The 21,760-nt window shown below is 44.6% G+C and overlaps 1 protein-coding gene across 2 annotated transcripts in view; it reads right to left on the reverse strand.

Moving 5' to 3' along the window:
- DOK5 (docking protein 5) overlaps positions 1–20,281 on the reverse strand; it is a 97,722-nt gene extending 77,441 nt beyond the window's left edge. Inside the window, exon 1 of one of the 2 annotated variants that reach the window (XM_053249214.1) lies at positions 19,794–20,281. In XM_053249214.1, the coding sequence (XP_053105189.1) occupies positions 19,794–19,859 (66 nt within the window). In that variant the 5' untranslated portion in view covers positions 19,860–20,281. The remainder of the gene's footprint in view (positions 1–19,793) is intronic. The other variant, XM_053249213.1, reaches the window with a different exon arrangement.
- Between the last annotated feature and the right edge of the window lie 1,479 nt (positions 20,282–21,760).

The raw sequence follows: 21,760 nt of genomic DNA on the forward strand, positions 1-21,760 counted from the left end.
AGGGCTGAAGTTGTCCAGTCTAAAAGAAAAGGATGAAATACCTGAGGTGAGTGGGATTTAGAGAGATAAGGGGTGTCTTCTGCCCCATTCAATCAAGATCTGGATAGACTAAATGCCTGCTGGCAATGGACCTTCATTGATCTACAGTGGGTTGGGGCATGGGACTGTATTGCCCCATCATCCCAATGTAGTCTAAGAAGAAAGAAAAACTTGCTGGCTTCTTCCAGTGGTTCCTGGTAGATGGTTGATATGTGGCTGGCTTTAGGAGGATTTCAAAGCCATCCTGTCATCTCTCTCTTCTCATGTCAGTGTTGCATTACGATCCCAGTCCATAGATCCCCCGAGGCAGCAGCAGGCTGTATGCACACACAACTGGATACACTTATCTTTGCACATTCGCCTTGGAACAGATGATTGGAGTTGGCAAGGGAGGCAGAAGGATTCTCAAGTGGGCAAGTTCCAAATGTCTGAGAAACACTGGACTAGAACAACAATTCCAGTTGTATGTAAAGAGTATATCAAAATATATTGCCTTGATTTAAAAAGCAGAAGATAGAATGAATAAAATTCAGAATAAAGTAGACTCATTGGAGACAAAACAAACAAACAAATGGATATGCACAAGAAACTGGAGAAGTAAGAACCATCCATTAATACAGAAGTTCTCAAATTTGTGTCCCCAGATGTTTTTGGACTACAACTCCCATCATCCTAAAGGCCTCTGTGGCTGGGGATGATGGGAGATGTCTTCCAACAATATCTGGGGACCCAAGTTTGAGAACCCCTGCAGCAATAAGTTAGAATTGAGAAGTTGGGTAATGAAGCCAGGAAGAACAATCTGATTGTAGTGGGGAGTTCCCAAAGGTGCTGATGGTAAATAACTGATCTATTTGGTGGAAACAGGAATATTGTCCTTTTTTATGCCTGAGGAAAGAAAACACTAGGAGTTGCTCAGAATACAAATTCTGTTTCAACTAAATGTTTACCTAATTAAACGGTATGGTAATATAGTAATTTTCTTAAAACTTTATCCTGAGACACTTAATGAGAAGAGATAGTTAAAGCCTCTTTCCTCAGTCTTTCAACAAAAATCATCTGATTACATGTGAAGTTTTGCTTTTATGTTGAGTTGTTTGGGCTGTCGCTTTGTATGCAGAAAACCCCTGATTCAGTCCTTGGTAGAATAAGGAAAGGCTCCTTTCTGAAACCCCAGAGAGTTTCTGCCAGCTGGTGTGGATGAAACTGAACTAGATGAACATCAGGCTAGGCATCTTCCTAACGTTAGGTTTTTAGTAGAAAGACAGACCATTTTGGTTGCTGGATGGAAAGAAGTAGTCCGAAGCAGATGTTGCTTTGCCTTTTTAATTCTGTGTGATGCTAAAGTTCAGTGTTAACAGGAGAGTGTTACAGTAGGTATCATAAAAGTTTGGGGATTAATTTGTAGAATAAAACAGTTGACTTGTTAACTGTGAGGTTATGTTATGAACTTGGACCTGTATATTTAAAATTTTGGTTATGTTTCTTAGCACTGGTTTTTGTTTTTTAATGTTGCTGGATTCAAAATAATAAAAAGAACAAATGCATATTTGCAAATGTGCATATTGTGTTACATCTGTATGCTGACATGCATGCAGTTTTGCAAGAGTGCAGTTGTGTGATAGCGGAAATTGCACAAAACACATTTACATACGAGTCATTCATTCCAATGGGGTTACTCATGAATAAATGAATTTGGCATATGGCACAATTTCCGCTGTTGCACAACTGCGCTCTTGCAAAATTGCACACAAAAATGTGCACCTAGCGTTTGTACCGTATGCCAGCCATTGCATTTTATGATCTATGAAACATCTTGCATTAACACAGAAAAATGTAACGTGTGAATCAGTGTAACCAGATGGAATGTATTAACCAGAACAGTTTACTGGAGGGGAACCAAGTGAATATGAATGGATAAGCAATTTAGGCTCCTATTCATAGAATCTAATATCCCTGAACATTATATATGGTGCATTGTAAAATACTAACTTGAAATGCTACTAATTCACCAAATAAACCTCTAAACAGAGTTCATACAGGTCGCTGTACCTATATTTGGAGCTATATGGACCTGTACTGCTGTGAAATATTCAAGAGTGTTGAATTTTCTGGCAGTCAACTTGATGGGTCATGAGGTCTGCTCTGTAAGGTATTCTCACCATCAAATGAGCGTCTGCTGTCCATAAAGCTTTTTATTGTCCCTTTCAAATACTCTTTGCCACCTGAAGCTAGCATATACCACCTAAACTGTCATTGGCAGTAGTAGTGGAAGTAGCTGCAGTAGTAACGTCAAGATTTATCAGCAGCGGGTGGCTCTAAAACAGTTTGTGAGCACATTTGGTGGCTTGTTTCCAAGATCTGACAGTGGCAATGCCAGATCTTGACCTTAAACTGCCTCGTTAAATAGGATATCAAAGATGCAGGAAGGAAGTCACGATGGAATGTCCAAGTCTTAGCAGCTAACACTCTATATATAACAGAGGTATCTCCACTTGGGACCATTCTTCATGTTACAGTTGGTGGCAAAACACGATGGCGTTTCTGAATGCAGGAACACCTGGAGGATGTGAGGATGTATTTTGACAAGCGATACAAGATTCTTAGGAGATCTGCAAGGATTATTCAAGGCCATATGAAAGGAAGCCAAAAGACTAGATATGGAAGGATGACATGCTGATAGTTTTGCCTACAGTAGAACATATGTCAGAGGTAATAGCAACTAGTACAGTAGTTCACTCTATGCCCTGAAGGTGGACAGGAACCTATGAAATTAATCTACAGATAAGCAGACCAAAGTCGCAGAAGGTGTCGTTTTCATTCAGTTTTCACCACCTGTGTGATATGCTCCATAGCATGTTGCATCTGCAACATACTGTTGCAATCAAAGCTGTTTCAGTATCATTAGCTGTTTCAGTATCACAGGGCCTTTTCAGTGGTGGCCCCTTGGCTTTGGAACACCCTCCCCAAAGAGCTCTGGCATGCTCCAGTTTAAAAAACCAAAACCAAAAAAAACACATCTTTTTAAAGAGCCTTTTAAATGTTTCATCTGCTGCTTATATATGACACGTTCTTTCGTTTTTATAGCTCCCAGTTTTTGGCTTTTTAAAATAACTTTTAATTTGAAACTTTTAAAAAATGTAACTTTAATTTTGGTTTTTGCCTGGTCTTTTAACTTCTTTAATTTGGTTAACTTTATTAGTCTTATTATCCATTGTATCTATTTTATTAATGTCATGAGCCACCCCAAGCAGTAGTTTACTGGAGGGGAGGAGTCTAAATACTCTAAATACATACATACATAAAATACTACGTAATTAGCACGTGTAGTATCAGCAGGGCCGCAAACCTACCAGAATTTTATGAGCCGCATGCTTGTAATAATGTAGAGCAGAGGCATGGGAAGTTAGACCCTGGGACAAAAAGTGAAGATGGACCCCGGCCTCCCACCTTCTTCTTCAGAGATCAAAAAGCAAGCTAACACATAGTCAGCTGGCAGGACCCCCCCAGGAGTCCAGGGACATTTGTCCCCCTCCCCCTTGTTTAATTCTAGATATGCCCCTGGAACAGAGCTGGTGTGCTAGCTAGGAGGGCTATGCAGTCAGATAGGTCCAACAGGCATGTCTGACCCAATCTGCCCTACATTGGCCACTACTGGAACGAATCCTGTAGTGTCAGGAAAGAGCTCCGACAGACGGAACTCCTACTAAATTCTCTCCTGCCGTTTTGGAATTCTGTCAGAGTTCCATCATGGGTGTCGGAACTCCCCTCCCTGCACTGCCTCCTCTCCATCCCGCTCCCGTCTCCTGCCCTCTCCCTGTTCCCCTCCCTTATCTGGACCAGAGGACAGCAGCACAATGTCTTCTTCTGTAGGCAAGAGCCAGCCTCCTGGCCGCTTGCCTCTTGCTGCAGATCCGGTTTTAAAAGGGCCTTTTTCTCATTAAGGTCTTTAGGACCCCCCAGCTGGTAGGGTGGATTGTGGGAATCGTAGTTCTTTTAATGGGTGCCACCAAAATATTGGTGAAATTTCGGCTCCATTCCAATCCAACTCCTGAAGCTTTGGTGAAATCATGTCGGCCGTCCCAATAACTTCTCTGTTGGGGCGTATCAGAATGGATCTGACATTTCTCGCCATGCACAGGCCTACTGGTGGAGCTTTCCTGATGTGTTGCAATGGAGCTACAAATAAGGAAATCCTAGGTTTGAATTTCACCTCTGCTTTTAATTCACTCGGTGGCCATAGGTAAGCCACTCCTATTGGTCCCCCATCTGTAATTGGAGGATAATATACTCACTTACTTTATAGGGTTGTTATATGGATTATAATATGGTAATATATGTACCACTTAGTGTTTTGAACTAGGAATGTGCATGAAACTGTAGCGGGGCGGTTCGAAGCGGGTGGGGGTGCCGCTTTAAGAGTGGGGGAGGGGGCACTTACCCCTCCTGCCACTTTCCCCCCACCAGCTTCTTTGTTTAGAAAGCTGATCGGGGCGACAGCGTACCTCCCTGCAGCCCCATTGCACCCATTGGCCAGACATGGCTGGAAGTCCCCGACACGCCTGCGTGTGCCGGCACGCACACGCACACGTCGCTCATGCACGTATGTCACCGGCATGCACAGGCACGTCAGGGACTTCCAGCCATATCTGGCCAATGGAGGCAACGGGCGGCAGGGAGGTATGCTGCCGCCCCGATCAGCTTTCTTAAGAAAGGACGCCAGTGGGGGGGAAGTGGCAGGAGGGATAAGTGCACCCTTCCCCGCTCTTCAAGTGGCACCCCGCCACCTTCAAACTGGCAGAACTGCCGGTTCTTCAAACCGGTTCAGAGGCCCATAAAGGGTCCGTGCACATACCTACTATGTTCCGTGCACATACCTACTATGAACAATTGCAAGTGCTAAATAAATGTTAAGTATTAGTAGGAGATCTCCTGGGTCCCAGAGCATAGTCTAAGGGCACATGATTCATCCACCTTGCTGAAGCTAAGCAGGTCTGGGTGTGGCCAGTGCCTAGATGGGAGATGCATGTATGCCACCTTTGGGACCATAGCTCAGTGCTAGAACATCAGCTTTGCATCAGAAGGTTCCAGGTTTGATTCCTAGCATTTCCTGGTAGGGCTGAGAAAGAACCTTGCCTGAAAATCTTGGAGAGCTGCGACCAATCAGTGTAGACTATGCTGAACCAGACGGACTAATGCTTTGACTCAGTATAAGGCAGTTTTCTATTCTCCTAGCAGCAGCTTGACTAGGATTAGGTCCCAAGGATGACATTGGATGCCATAGAATAGAGCTGCTGCTAGTCAGTGTAGACAATACTGAACTAGACTCAGTAAAAGGCAGCTTTCTATGTTCCTATGACTAAAAGAAAAGAAAGAAAGAAAGAAAGAAAGAAAGGAAGGAAGGAAGGAAGGAAGGAAGGAAGGAAGGAAGGAAGGAAGAGCCATATGATGAGAGGGAGATTGCACTGGCGTGTGTTTACATTCCTTCCCCCATGCCATTTTCCTCATTGAAATTTCCCCTCTCCCCATATAGTTATAAGGGTTAAACACCTTCTTCCTGAGCACTGCTACCCTGATGCAGTTCAGAGCCTTACCCAGTCCCCTATGGCTGCTTTTAAGAATTTTTTTTTTAATATATAAAAATGCTGAGAGATTCATGAGTAGATTTCTCATGTCACATGCAACATTGCAGGTCAATCTAGAATTCGTAGCCGACAGTCAGTAATGGAAGATACAAGGCCATCCCATCCCATAATATTCCCAATCTCCATACATATGAAGGGGCATTCCCTTTCCCAAGGCAAGGCACTCTGTACAAGCTCAAGGGTATTTGAGATCCATAGGCCTTCTTTAAGTGCGGGGGGCAGGGGGGGCTATCCTTATAAGGTTGTCCCCTGTAGGAAAACAACTCTGTGCAGAGAGGCACTCTGAGGTTAGGAATACAAAACAGAAGGAGATCATAATGATTTTTGTCTTGGGTGAATTTTTAATAGGAATGGCTTAGAGATGTACTAGAGTAAATTTACACCAGAACATATCTTCTTTAAATAGAGGAGGTTGTCATGCAAATGCTGCTATGGCAACTATTCTTTTTTTAAAGTATATCAGGTTTTTTTTATTATAGTTGGTATGTAGGTTTTTAAAAAGCTATATTGAATTGCTCTTCACTAGCAGCAAATAACCCAAATCAGATTTTTAAATTAGCCATCAGCTATCACCTCTGTAATTCCTTTTCCTGTTGCATGTGAGTACCTGGCTTTTAGCAAGGAGTTATAATTATCTGAGTTTGTGTCCTATTCTTTCCTGGCAATTTATTAGGTATAAGAACTGTAGAACTAAGAAAAGATCTCTTGTATTTGTGAGATCCATGTTCAGATCAGAGTGTATTGATCAACTCAAGCCCTATTCCCCCCTTATGTTTAACACACATACAGTCTAGCTCTGTTCAGATATTATGTCATATGTGCATAAAGCTGTCTGTACACATGTACATGCTTTTGTATGAATCACTGTACAAGCATTCATTTTAAAAGTGGACCTGGGTAACAGCCCCATCAAATGCAAGCTATAGACAGGAAGTGTACCACTATGCATGCATTTAATGTAATGCATGAATCACTGTACATGCATGCAAATCTGTACATGCATACACTTACGCAAACACAGAATGTTCATGCATTGAACATAATGTATGAGTATGGATTTTGTGTACAGTGTACAGAGCTGTATGCACGTACAGTTATTCATATACATAAACATATAAAGTAGTAAACTTCTTATCTGTAGCATGCATTTGAGGGGCCTTGTACCCAGAGCGTAAGTTCAGGAGTCTCTGCCAGATGACTTGTGCAAGCAAGCCAAGCCATGTGCAAACTTCTTTTGGGAAAACATCACTTTCCAACTCTTTAGTGGAGTAACTACAAGGGCTTCCCTTTATCTACACAGTGCTACCTAAATAGCTCAGCGATAGAGCCCAGACATTGCATACAGAAAGTGCCAACTTCAATCCCTAACTTTGCCAGATCAGGTAGAGGGTGAAGAGGAAGACCTTTGCCTAGAACTCTGGAAAGGTGCTGTCAGTCAAAGCCGACAGGACTGGGCTAGACAGTCTGATTCAGACTAACACAGTTTCATTGTGCCATATACCAAGAACAATCCCAATTTTCTGGTGCTAGTCCAGCATCCTGTTTCACACAGTGGCCCACCAGATGCCACTGGAAGCCTACAGCAGGAGTTGAGGGCATGCCTTCTCTCCTGCTGTTACTCCCCTGCAACTGGTACTCAGAGGCATCCTGCCTTTGAGGCTGGAGGTGGCCCTCCGACTAGCAGCCATTGATAGACCTCTCCTCCATGAAGTTATCCAAACCCCTCTTAAAGCCATCCAGGTTGTTGGCTGTCACCACATCTCGTGGCAGAGAATTCCACAAGTTGATTATGCGTTGTGTGAAAAAGTACTTCAATTTGTTGGTCCTAGATTTCCTGTCAATCAATGTTATGGGATGACCCCTGGTTCTAGTGTTATGGGAGAGGGAGAAGAATTTCTATCCACTTTCTCCACTCCATACATGATTTTATAGACCTCTATCATGTCTCCCCGCAGTCGCATTTTTCTAAACTAAATAGCCCCAAGTGTTGTAGCCTTGCCTCATAAGAAAGGTGCTCTAGGCCCCTGATCATCTTGGTTGCCCTCTTCTGCACCTTTTCCAGGGCTGCTCTTATGTTCCTCTTTTTGCTGTTGGAGAATGGCATCCTAAAATGTTAGTGTGAGTTGCCATAGTTGCTCCCTCTCCAGGATCTCCAGAAATGGATGCATTCCTGTGTGCTAACTCATGTTGGAGGAACTACAGTTCAGTGGTAGAGTACATGCAGAAACAACCAGGTTAAATCTCTTGCATCTCTAGGTAGGGGTGGGAAAGACCTTTCTCTGTCCAAGACCTGATGAACAGCTGCCAGTCAGCATAGACAGTCCTCTGCCAGTTGGACCAACAACCTGACTCAACCTAAGACAACATCATATGTTCATATATCAAGTGTCAGTGGCTGACACACTGCACAACATTATGCATGTGCTGGCCCATTTGTGCAGTTGCAGAAGAGGGCTGTTGCAGAAGTGCAAAAATTGCAGAGTTGCACGACTGTGTGCAGTTTTTACACTTGCACAACAGTCTCTTGCACAACTGCACAAACATGACGTTCTACTGCGTGTGTGACATTGTGCAATATGTCAGCCAGTAGGTATACATGTACACTGAGACCCCAGCCTGTCATTTCACACACACTGCAAAAGTTTATTACTTTTGAACAATTGTGTTTTTTTCTAGAATATCTTTCATTAAAAGAACAGACACTTTGGGGCAATTCTCACGATATCCCCAAGCAGGCAGGGAAGGCGTGGGGTGGAGTGGAGGCTATTTTCAACTTATCTTCCCCCCAGATGACCAAGCAGGCCATCTTTGGCATGCCTCCCGCGCACCCACATGGGCAGCCCTGCTCGGACTTGCACAGAGCAGGATGGAGGGATCTGGGGAGCAGAGGAATCCGCAAGCATCCCGCTGCTTCTCATGACCAGCCTAACCCTGCCTGGGCTGCCCCAGCAGGGTTACACTGGTCGTGAGAACAGCCTTCTTGTCTTTTTCAATCACTGGGAGACAGGCGACTGAAGATAAATGAACTCAATGTATTCTCACGACCATACAAAACTGAGCTAAGGGAGCCCAACCCATTCCACCAGGAACCGGTGTGGCTCCTGGCTGCTAGCCCTCCTAATTCCACCCCACTTAAACAAGGTTAGTGGAGCTGGTGCACTGCTACACTCGTTTCCCTGATCATTAGTTGCCATGGCGCGGCTCCACGCCGTGGCGACTCACAAAGTGCCTCCCAACCAGGAGGCTACAACAAGCCTTTGAGGCTGGAGGTGGCCTATAGCCCTCCGACTAGTAGCTGTTGATAGACCTCTCCTCTATGAAGTTATCCAAACCCCTCTTAAAGCCATCCAGGCTTTAAGAAACCGATCAAGCCTCCCGGTGTTGGGGGGGCTCCCCAGAATCCCCCTCGCACTCATGACGGAGCCGGTAATCATGTGGGTGCCCGATTCGGCCATCCGGGGGGGGGGCTGAATGATCATGTGCGGGGAGAGCGGATCAAGCCCTCTCTCCCCGGCAAACCCCTTCCAGCTCTCCACACTGCTCGTGTGGAGAGCCTTAATATGTAGTAAGTGGAGTAATCCTTCAGCAATGTGCAACTGTGCTGGGCTTGGGCCATGATTCTTGATCTGAGAGCATTACACAAAGATGTCTCTATTTTTCCCTGAGTCTTTGTTTGGATGACTTTCTTGAGAAATTGATAAGCGAGTTTAGACAATGCAATGCCTTTGTCCTGCCCCCACCTTCTGTATGAAAGCACTTTGCACACTGAGGCTACACTGCTATTGAAAGGACTTCATAAGTGGATAATAACATCAAGTTAGGAACATAGGAAGCTGTCTTGAACCGAGTCAGACAATTGGTCCATCTAGCTCAGTACTGTCTCCAGGGCTGCTCAACTCACTCACCTCCTGCAGATGTTGGCCTACAACTCCCATAATCCATGGCTATTGGCCACTGTGCCTGGGGATTGTGGGAGTTGTTGTCTAAAAACAGCTGGGGGGCCAAAGTTGAGCAGGCCTAGACACTGACTGGCAGGGGCTTAAGAACATAAGAAGAACATAAGAACAGCCCTGCTGGATCAGGCCCAAGGCCCATCTAGTCCAGCATCCTGTTTCGCACAGTGGCCCACCAGATGCCGCTGGAAGCCACAGACAGGAGTTGAGGGTGTGCCCTCTCTCCTGCCATTACTCCCCTGCAACTGGCTTCTCCAAGATTCCAGGCAGGAGTCTTTCCCAGCGCTTCCTGAAGGTGCCAGGAAATGAACCTGGCACCTTCTGTATGCAAGCATGCAGATAATGCTCTTCCAATGAGCTATGGCCCCATCCCCTAAAGGGAGTATCTCACAGCTTTCACATGTAGCCCGCTCTCCTTCCCAAGTTCATTTGACATATTATTATCTAAAGTAAAAGATCCAGAGAGAGGCTTCATCGTCTGACCTCGGAGCTATTTGTTCCAGCTGAAATCAATTATCTTCCTTCCTAGCGGCAACACTTCTCCCACTTCACATGGATTTGATTCTGAAATATTTACTGTAATACAATAGTAAAGGCTGCTTCAGATGAGTGCAGCTCAGCACACCTGATAAAGCTGGGGGCACGCCAAGGCCCCAGTGCCACAGGAGGACATTCCGACATCCCTTATTTATTTATTTATTTATTTATTGTTCAATTTATATACTGCTTTTCATTAAAATCATCTTAAAGCAGTTCACAACATACTTAAAACAATACACAATTAAAATACAGAAAGTACAGCGATTAATATAAATATAAAAATAATCTCCATTTAAAAATCTAAAGATCTATATACAACAATAATATAATCGTGTAAGGAGCCATTCATCTGGATCTCCACACTGCTCCTAAACCCTGATGTCCACCTGTGAAGCCAGGGTGGGTGTGCTTTTGGCGGGTCCCTGACCTTATCACATGGCCCTTTATAAATATGACTTTAACACTGAGAGTCCACTTTGCTATAGCAAATTCTGGCACTCAATAGGCGATCCATGAAGAGCACTGGCAAATCTGTAAAAATGGTACATGCAAGCACCACGGGCTGGTCCGGACGATACCATTCCTGCCCACACAATCAGAAAGAGGGGGGCGCTGGGACTGTGCCCTTTGTGACATCCTCCACAGACATCCTGATGTCCTCCTGGCAATCCCCTTATGTGGTTGGGCCTCCCCACCCTCCTATGCCGCCTTCTTCTTCTTCTTCTTCTTCTTCTTCTTCTTCTTCTTCTTCTTCTTCTTCTTCTTCTTCTTCTTCACTGCAAGATACACCACCACTTCCCTGGGCCTAGAAACACCACCTCTGCCTCCTTCTCCTTCTGGTGGCAGAGACAACTGCCACTACTACCTGGCTTGACATGCACCCTCCCACCTCCTTTGCATGCTGCTGAAAGGCTATTACAAAAAAAGGAAGCAGAGCAGGAAATGACATAAGAGCAGAAGAGTACGTGAGGTGCTCCTCCCAGCGCCCACTGTACTCTATGGAAAGGACAGCAGAGCACCAGACGCTCTATAGAGCACCACCTGTACTCCACTGGCCTTTCATCATTTCTTCTTCTTTTGTATCCTTCTTTTCATTACTAGCCTAGCAAAGGAGGTAGGGAGGTTTATGCTGGGCAAAGAGGAGGAAGAGAAAGAGGAGGAGATAGCAGAAGACCACCTTGAAGCAGCTCTTTGCTGAGTGGTGGCTGTGGTTGGTGAGAAGCAGAAGAAGCCAGGTGAGAAGAGGGCAGGGGGCATCTTGCCATCCCATGGCTCCCCAAAAATCAACTGCTTGAAGCAACCACTTCACCTTGTCTCATGGCATGCCTGCTCCAGCTATGCATGATCCACATCCTGCCAAAATGGAGGCACTGAACACAAGTGAGAGCCAGCATGGTGTAGTGATTAGAGTGCTGGACTAGGACCAGGTAGACCTGAGTTCAAATCCCCATTCAGCCATGATGCTTGCTGGGTGACTCTAGGCCAGTCACTTTTCTCTCAGTCTAACCTACTTTATAGGGTTGTTGTGAGGAGAAACCTAAGTATGTAGTACACTGCTCTGGGCTCCTTGGAGGAAGAACAGGATATAAAATGTAATTAATAAAAAAAGACCAAAATAATCCTAGTGGTAATTGGCACCCTAGGTGCAATTCCAAAACAACCTGAAGAGCACCTTGGCACCATAGGGGCCACAGAAATCACCATCAGCCAATTACAAAAAGCAGCTTTACTGGAAACAGGCTATATTCTGCGACGATATCTATAACAACAGCAACAACATTGACAATAAAATTCAGCCATCCCAGGTCCTTGGGAAGGACTCGATGTCTGGATAAAACTAACCAGTCAATAACACCTGTCTGACTGTGTAAACGATAACAATAATAAAGCAGCCACAGAAATCATCATTAGCCAATTACAAAAAGCAACACTACGGGGAACAGCCTATATTCTACGACAATATCTATAATAATAACAGCAACAACACTGATAATAAAATTCAACCATCCCAGGTTCTTGGGAAGGACTCGGTGTCTGGATAAAACAAACCAGTCAATAACACCTGTCTGACTGTGTAAACAAGAAATAATAATAATAAATAAGTGGGGAGCCTATGCACATTCAGGTATATGGATGGTCAGAGTAGGGGCCAGCAGGCAAAATCTCCATATTAGTGTGTATGCTCAACAGCCATCAACAAAGGACTTTTCCTTCCCATGAGAAGAGCTAATTCAATTTATATGGGGTTCCCTCTCACAAACTGGTGAACATGGGATTGTCAGTTTCCATCAGAACCTCTTGAACTTGAGGAAACTCTTTTTTCGGGTATAAATAAAAAAGGGGGGGATCTTCTGGTTGATAACAATAGTAACACTAGTGATAACTCTTTTTCTTATCACTACAGTAGGATAGCATGGGGTTCCGTGACTCCAGACAGAGCTGTGTGTGTATGCTAGTGTGGTTGTAGTGGTTAGCATATTAGTATTGACTGGGGAGAAGCGAGTTCAGATCCCCATTTAGCCCTGAATCTCCCAGGGCAACCTTGGGCCCATCACTCTCATCCTAATTTACCTCACAGCAATAATTGTGCAGATAAGGTCGAGTAGCCTTCATTCATTTATGCCACTTGACAATCAGATGAAGGAATGGAGAGCTGCAAATAAGACGGAAGTGATCCCTCCGAAAAACAACAAAATTGCAGACTATGATAATAGGCACAAAGATCAACTGTCTAAAAATCACGTTTGCTTAGTTTTAATCACGTTTCTCACCCTTCTGGCTGTGAAGATATTTTTGCAATCTCACGAGCAGCCTAACCCAGGCTAGGGCAGCCCAGCCTGGGTTAGGCTGCTCATGTGCAGCGCCAGGATCTGCACGGATCCTAGCACTGCCGGCCCACCTAACCTTACTTTTGACCCCAGCCTTTAGCTGGGGTGAAGTGCATGAGCACAACCTTAATCCTGGCACAGGGGTCGTGTGTGCACCTAGAGTGCCTAACTCATGGAGATATCCCCCAATGCATTGTCCTGGCCTCTGGAAATCTGCACTGCCAGGAGCAGCACGGATCATGTGGGCACACGGCAGAATGCCAAAGAATGGACTGACACTCTGGATCTCTGGAGGCTGGGATAATGCATCCCGGCCTCTGGATATCCCCCAATGCACCACACAATGAGCATGGTGCGTTGGGGGATACCCCCATGAGTCGGGTGCTCTAGGCACCCAACTCTGTGTGCAGAGTCTAGGCGCCCGACTCTCTGCAGGCAGCCTGAACATACACATGACCCTAGCGCTGGTGTTAAGGGCATGCTCATGCGATTAGCCCAAGGGCCATGCACACGATCAGGAGGCTGGATGGGAGGGCAAGTGGCAGGGAAGGGAAGGACGAACCTTCATTCCCCCAGATGAGTGCCATTCCATTCTTTGGCGTTCTGACTCACGGAGGTATCCCCCAATGCACCATGCTCACTGGGTGGTGCACTGTGGGATATCCAGAGGCCAGGATGCATTGTCCCAGCCTCCAGAGATCCAAACTGCCAGGTGCGGCGCAGAGCATGTGGGTGCATGGTGGAGTGCCAAAGAATGGACCGATGCTTGTCTGGGGGAAGGTAGGTTCATCCCTGCCCTCCCCCACCCCCAGTCGGGGCGGGGGGAGGTGTTTCACCATCAAATAAATACTTACTCTCTATGAAATACATAGCCAGAATAACTTACTGAATGACTGACTTATTTACTATATTTATACCCCACTTTTCATTTTTAAAATCACTAAGTAGCTTATAAAAGAAATTACCATAAAAACAAGTTAAAATACACCACACTAAAATGGCACAGCAGTGGGGAAGATAAAACAAGTGTAAAATAAGTGTGGTGAAACATCAAACACCTTTTGAGATGGAAAGTGGTTTTCCACTTCAATTTGAACATGGAGAAGGAGCAGACCAGCCTAATCTCCCTGAGGATGAGATTCTATAAATGAGGTGCTACCACTGGAAAGGCCCTGTCACTGATTACCACCAACTGTATTTCTGTTATCAGCAGCTCAGAGCACAGAGCCTCTGTGGCTGATCTTAAAAGCTAGGCAGGTGTGTATGTTATGCAAGACAACAAGGTCACTCACACACAATCAAAAACTGTGTTCTACCCGGGTTTGGGAGCTGTGTGTGCTCCCCATTTTCAGTTGTGTGGAAGCAAGTTAAAAGGAAAACCTGGGCAGAAGTGGTTGTGTAGAAGCAAGGTAGGAGGAAAAGCTCCCCAGGGCAACCTTGGGCCCATCACTCCCCAGGTTTTCCTCCTACCTTTCTTCCACACCACTTAAAATTAGGAGGGCACACAGTTCCCAAACCTGGGTAGAACACTGTTGTTGACTATAAGAATGACCTCAACATCTGTCGAATCAAGTTTCAAAATAAAAATTCCTGTGCACGCGAGTTGTGCATTTTGTGTGTGTGTGTGTGTGTGTGTGTGTGTGTGTGATGGTGATATCATGGGGCATTTCCCCATTGCCATGAGTGGATTGGCTCCTTTCATGCCTGGCCTGCCTGGGGATTGATACATGCCAGGAGTGTTTCCTTGGGCACTAAGAGAGCAACTAGTTGGTCCACACCTTTCTGGGTATTTTTTTTTAATTGCCCTTATTTTCTTCACCGTCTGGGAGTGCATAGGACCCCAACTAAGCTACACTGAAGTTAAACTGGTATACGTGGCCACCGGTAACTGGGATCATCAAATTGCTCTTCCCAATACTGCAAACAAGTGTACTTGGAAATGCATCCCATTACAATGACAGAGATTCTACTTCTGTGTCTGGTTAGGATTCAGCTTCAAGGTATTCTCTGTACATTACTCTTGCATTGCTTAATATGCCTCCCACTATATACAATGTTCCATAACCAATTTTACATCACATCCCCCTTCTGCCTGTAAAAATCCTCCACTTCAATTACATTAGCAACAACATTTATGGCCAAATTGAGAAATGACATAATAAAGAAAGCAATTCCTTTTCAGATTCCTTTTCAAGTATTCCATGTTTTATGGAGTCTGACCAATACAGTATATTAGCTAATAACTAATCACTCCACTTGCTAATGAAAAATGTAGATTATTCCCCTCCAAAAAGAGTTAGAGGGTTTCCCTGGGATACGAGCCCATTCCACATGGTGTCAGTACCCATAATTTCCAGAGAAGGAGCTGTGTTAGTTGCAATGAAAACAACAGAGTCTGGTGGCACTTTAAAGATGAATAAATTTATTGTGGCATAAGCTTTTGTGGGTTAAAGCCCATGTTGTCAAAAATAATATTTTCACAAGTTAGCTAGGGCTGTTCATACCGTTCCCTCCCAATACATTAATACATCACTTGCATAGCACATATATCAGCTATATACTGCCAGTCCTACAGGCTGGATTATATTTCAAGTTGTTATATAATTTTTTTCAACCACTTCCCAGACTTTTCTTTATCGCTGTTCTCTTCACACTGCGTTAAAAGCCTTTAAATTTTAGCATGGAATTAAATACAAAGGCAGGGGGTGAAATGCTGCCTTTACTACTTTAATTGAAGCATGCCTACTAATTAAAACTCCAAAACAACAACTTCTTTTCCCAAAATAGTGCCTTCTAGCCCTCAGATATTCTAGAAGAATGATTGTCATACTGTAGCACTACAAAAAATCAGAATAATGCTGAATTTATATACTTCTCTTTCTGTAAGATATCCACATTTGTCTATAAACATAAGTATATAAACATAACACAAGTAAAAACTACATTAATCAAAGTAAAATAGACACAAAGAATTGTAGGGGGGGGGAATATCTGTAGATAAATATCAAAAGGATCCACAGACACTGGCTACCACAGAGAAGCTAATTAGCTACCAGTTATTCTATTAGCTCTATTAGCTCTATTTATTCTAGAGCAATCCAAAATAATATAGCAAGCAATTTAGATTCTATAGCAATTAGTTAGAAAGTATTGTGCTTAAAACAGGTCTGTACTTCCACTTGTATAAGTCTTGAACCCTTGTCTAGACAAGAAGTCTCGGTTCTTCTTAGAACTGGTTTAAAACATCCATAAACAGCAGAAGAAATATAACTTCTCTTCTGTCCCTTTTGCTACGATAGCAGCAGCACTGACCGCACAGCTGAGTTTGCCTTGAACACATTTCTTACAAGATGACAGTCCAAATCTGAACTATGACCCAAAGAATGTTGCAAGGAACAGCTAACACCGTTAGTAGCACTGATAAACACAGCCATTAAGGACAATTTACCCACTCACAGAGGTGACAATTTTATGTGAATACTGATTTGGGGTTAATGGTAATGGGGTCATTTTAGCTGATTTCATTATGACCATCGTGATGTATCATCTCTATAAGACTTAATGAGCAGAATACCCTTAGCAAACCTTATCTCTTTCCTCCTCATAGCATACTATCTTTCTCCACTTCTGTTGGGATTGCTGTTTCTGTGGATCTGACCTCTGCTCAGTTCTGGAGGTCTTCTTGCAGGTGAGAGCCACCACTCCCAATTTCACATGTTACAAGCTATGAGACACACACCACTAGCACTTATGAGTCCTCTCCCAAGATATACTACCTTTTCCGAAATAGCATGGTGGCCCCATTTTGATGATGGAAGAACCATGATGGAAGAATGGCAAGATTGAAAGTGAAAGGTCTACCGATGGAAAAACCAAGAGGCGAGATAGTAGTTGCCTAAGGCTAATGTGAGTTCATCACCTAAAGGGTCATAATTTGGACTCAAAACTCCCAGGAACCAAGTCCAATATCCCATTTATTGAAGCAGAACTGCTTGGCTGTCTGTGTGCATATAGTTACCTAGATCAATAAAATATTTTATATAGGAACAAAGGAAGCTGCCATACACTGAGTCAGACCATTGGTCTATCTAGCCCAGTATTGTCTTCACAGACTGGCAGCGGCTTCTCCAAGGTTGCAGGCAGCAATCTCTCTCAACCCTATCTTGGAGATGCCAGAGAGGGAACTTGGAACCTAGATGCTCTTCCCAGACTGGCTCCATCCCCTAAGGGGAATATCTTACAGTGCTCCAACATCTAGTCTCCCATTCATATGCAACCAGGGTGGACCCTGCTTAGCTAAGGAGACAAGTCATGTTTGCTGCCATAAGACCAGCTCTCCTCTCTCTACTACTATACTATATATAGTAGTATATACTACTATAAATGTTATGAACCGAGAAAACAAAATGTAGTGGCAATGTAAAATAAATGTAGAAGAATTAAATACATGCTTAAACATAAGATGGAAGTCTATTTAGTTACAATTGGGACCATCACAGAAGGTCTCAGGTTCAACCCCTGGACCAAAGGTCTAACCCAGTATAAGTTAGTTATAATATAGGAGCCCCTGGTGGCGCAGTGGTAAAACTGCCGCCCTGTAACCAGAAGGTTACAAGTTCGATCCTGACCAGGGGCTCAAGGTTGACTCAGCTTTCCATCCTTCCAAGGTCGGTAAAATGAGTACCCAGAATGTTGGGGGGCAATATGCTAAATCACTGTAAACCGCTTAGAGAGCTTCCAGCTATAGAGCGGTATATAAATGTAAGTGCTATTGCTATAAGGCAGGTCCCTATGTTTGTATTTGTGTTGCAATGAATAAGGGACCAGGGAGATCTTGCAAAATGTTCACATGCTCTCTCAAGGTATTCCTTTTTCTCATACCCTTTCCTAACTGCCCAGACTTTATACATACACACACACAAACAAACACACACACACAACCGAGAGCTCTGTACAACACCAGACTCACTGGACTAGCATGGGTTGCTCCCAGCTGAGCTCCCATATCAAGAGTAGATTTGTATGTTCACTTAGTACATCAAAGCCATTGAGTTTCCCCTTTCCCATGCGTGTGCTATTCTTCACCATATAAAAAGTCACATGTGAGGGGGTCATTTCTGGTAACACACCTTTGAAAAGTAGTTCTTTTCAGTTAGATGTGTTTTGGTGATGTGGTATCTCCATATAGATTGCAGAAAATGTTCCCAATGTGTTTGTGTGCGTGCGCCTTTAACAACTGTGGGTCATTAACCATTTAAGAGAAATAGCGAACATCATCATTACTCTATTAACCACCCCTCAACCGACCCACTTTTGGAACAGATCCTCCTGACCCAGAAACCTTCTGACCAGATTATGATATTCAGGCATAGATGCTAAAGCAGCTGTGGAAGAATCATGGGTGCACATGTCTAACGGACACATGCCTCCATGATCCTTTCACAGAACCTTTAGCATCATGCCAGAATATCATAATTGTCATTATGATCTCGTGTATGTTAACATGGGTTAGAAGATGAAGGGAAACTGAATGCCTATTATAGTCAAGGTAGGTTTTACGTTTTCACTGTAGGCTGATATACATCAAAGTTGACTTAGCTTCACATGTGAAAACAACCATAACAAAGCAATTCTACACTTCTTGTCTCCAGAGGAAGCATATTGATTTCGTCTGCAATCCCATACATAATCAGGAGCAAAAATGGAACTCAGTGGGACTTACATCTGAGTAAACATGTATAGGCTTGGGCTGAATATCTCTAAAGCACCACATCACTCTCAGGACCCAATCCACAAAGAAGTTCTCTTGCACAAGCCCCCAAAGAAAAAAATAAGATCTGCACATAGAACTGAACTGTGCCCAAGTCATGTTGCTGCCATATACACACTCTGTTCAGACACACTGTAACTACATTCAGATGTCTGTACACTTGCACTTGTTTTTGTGTAAATAACTTGTACCTGCATTCATTTAAAAAGTGAATCTAGGTACAGGTCCCTCAAATGCAGGGCACAAAAAGGAAGTGTACTGCTGCACCTGCATTAGTAGTTACATGGGAAAACTGTATGGACCTTATACTGGTCCATCTAGCTCAATATTGCTTACAATGACTGGCATTGCAACATTACATTCAACATTATAAGTGAATAAGCGCATCTGTCTACACTGACTGAGTGTTTTAAACATAAGGAGTGAATAGCTCTATAGTCTAACAGGGCTCCTCTTCTGGAATTCACCAAAGCAGAAAGTTAGTGACCGACACCCAGCGATTTGGAATCCTCCTCAGACAATTCCAATATTCCCAATCCAAGCATGCTTCCTTTCTGAAGTATTTCGAAGCGAACCCTTCTCCCCTCATCCCCACACCTGCGCCAATTCCTGTTTGGGCAAGAGTTCTGCGAAATCCAAAAGCTGGCGACGTTATCGGTTGCCCTGCAAAGGTGTGTGCCCTTAGAAGCACCGCGGATCTCATACGCTTCCCACACAGAGACACACGCATGCACCGCTGTTGCATCCCGAAACCTTCCCCGCACGCACGGCGAGCTATTTCTATATTTATAATGCACATGGCAGTGGCGATCTGGAACGGACCGGCTCTTTCCCACGTAGGGCCAGTTAGCCACACCACCTTGTTTTCCATTTCCCCAACTACCGAGCAAAGCGAGCACGCCCAACCCACGTGGCGGAAGAATGTGTGGACGCTGTCCGGCCGCCACAACCCGCCCGCCGCGGAGGTCCCCCCATTTCAAACAAGCCAGCCGATAAATGGGGAGATGGCAGCGATACTTACGCCTAAGCGCCTGCTCCGAATCTTGACATAGCCTTGCTTCACGATGTCATTAAAACTGGAAGCCATCCTGGATCGGCGAGGAGGCGACTAGGAGGGAAAGTTGCCAGGCAATCCAGCTTGGGGCTGCGGCTTGCGGGCTCTTTGGTTCGCTTCGGAAACCGCACCCCCCCCCCCAGCCGACCCGCCTTGGGAATAGATCCGCCTGGCCCCGAAACCCGCCCGCCAGAGTTCTTAATCCACTTGGGAAGTGCGGGAGAGCGTGAATGAGACGGAAGGAAGCCTCCCCTCGTGGATCAGCTGACGGCGAGGAAGACAGCGCGCCGCTGACTAGCTTGTGGAATGAGATCAGAGCCGCCTCCTCGGCCCAGATTCCCCCCACCCGCTCCCTCCTTCCTTGCTGTGGGCGAGGAGATCCGCGCTTGCTGGCTGCTTCTAAGCTGGCAGAGCGAAAACGCTGCTGTTGCACTCACATGACGGCGCCCGGTGCTCTCCCTTTCCCACTCTGACAGAGCCGGAGAGCACTCGCTGAGCGCGCGATGGATAGGATCTTCTTTTGGAGTCAAAGAATTCGCCGGGATGGCTGTGCAGAACCTCCATGTTCCGAGGCAGTCTCTCTGAACACTCGTTGTTGGGGGAGGGGCAACAGCACGGAAGCTTCGCTGCTCACTGAGCAAAGAGAGACACCTTTTAAAGCGGTGATTCTCTTACATTTAGCAAGGGGAGAGCAACTGGCCCTATCCAGCCCCAACACAGCATCCCTTCGGTGGCTGTTGCTGGTATCTAGCTTATGTTTCTTTTTTAGACTGTGAGCCCTTTGGGGACAGGGGACCATCTTATTTATGTATTCATTATTTATTCTATGTAAACCGCTTTGAGAACTTTGGTTGAAGAGAAGTCTGTAAATATTCATAGTAGTAGTAGTAGTAGTAGTTTCATACCTTGCTGTGCTTCTGCTTCTCAAATTTGGTTGACCACTGTGGGAAAGCAATGATTTGGTGTGATGATCCAGTTAGGCTTTTCTTAAAGTGCAAGGTGGGGCCGGGGTGCCACCATTTATAATGCCAACCCCTATTTAGGCATTCTGTCGTAGGGGTGCACAGATGTCTCTGTATACTCATATATGTTCTTATATGAATACCTGTCTGCATTTTAAAAGTGAACCTGGATACAGACCCGGATACAAATAGGAAGTGTACCGCTGCACCTGCATTCAGCATAACGTGTGAATAGCTATACTTGTGTTCAGTTCTGCATCTCTGTACTCTGTACACAGGAGTGTACAGATATGTACAATGTGTGCACAGACTGGATAAGTGTTGGACATAATGTGTGAATAGGGCTATGATATTCAACACATGTGCAATCCCTGTGTACAGTGTACGCAGGTATAGATCTGTATGCAGGTGCAGTCATTCACACATTATGGTACAGTAGCACTTCCTACCTGCACCATACATTTGAGGGGACCTGTAGCTAGGTTCACTTTTAAAATGAATGCAGGTACAGGCATTCACACAACAGTATGCATGTGTGTACAGACATCTGAACACAGGTACAGCATAATGTCTGAACAGGGCTGAGGAGCCCCTGGAATGTACGCAGTAACAAAGCACGTTCGCACCATCACCAACTATTTAGTCATTAGTTTCGAAAATAAAATTTAAAAAGCCTTCCCTTCTCACAAATCACTCAAGCTGGCTTACAATCAGTTTTTGAACTCACAACAATAAAACAAAGCATCTAACAATTAATTATACCAGAAAAAAATTAAAAACAAAAGAGAAACCAGAGAGAGTCCCTAGACATGGTTGCAGAGAGGGGAGAGCAATGGAAGAAAACTGTCCTGAATGTCTTGGTTCATAGCAACTAGGAAGCTGCCATATACTGAGCCTGACCATTGGTCCACCTTGCTCAGTATTGTCTACACTGACTGGCAGTGGCTCTCCAAAGTTGCAGCCAGGAGTCCC

The sequence above is a fragment of the Hemicordylus capensis genome, chromosome 4 (assembly GCF_027244095.1).
Source record: "Hemicordylus capensis ecotype Gifberg chromosome 4, rHemCap1.1.pri, whole genome shotgun sequence".
NCBI classification, from domain to species: domain Eukaryota; kingdom Metazoa; phylum Chordata; class Lepidosauria; order Squamata; family Cordylidae; genus Hemicordylus; species Hemicordylus capensis.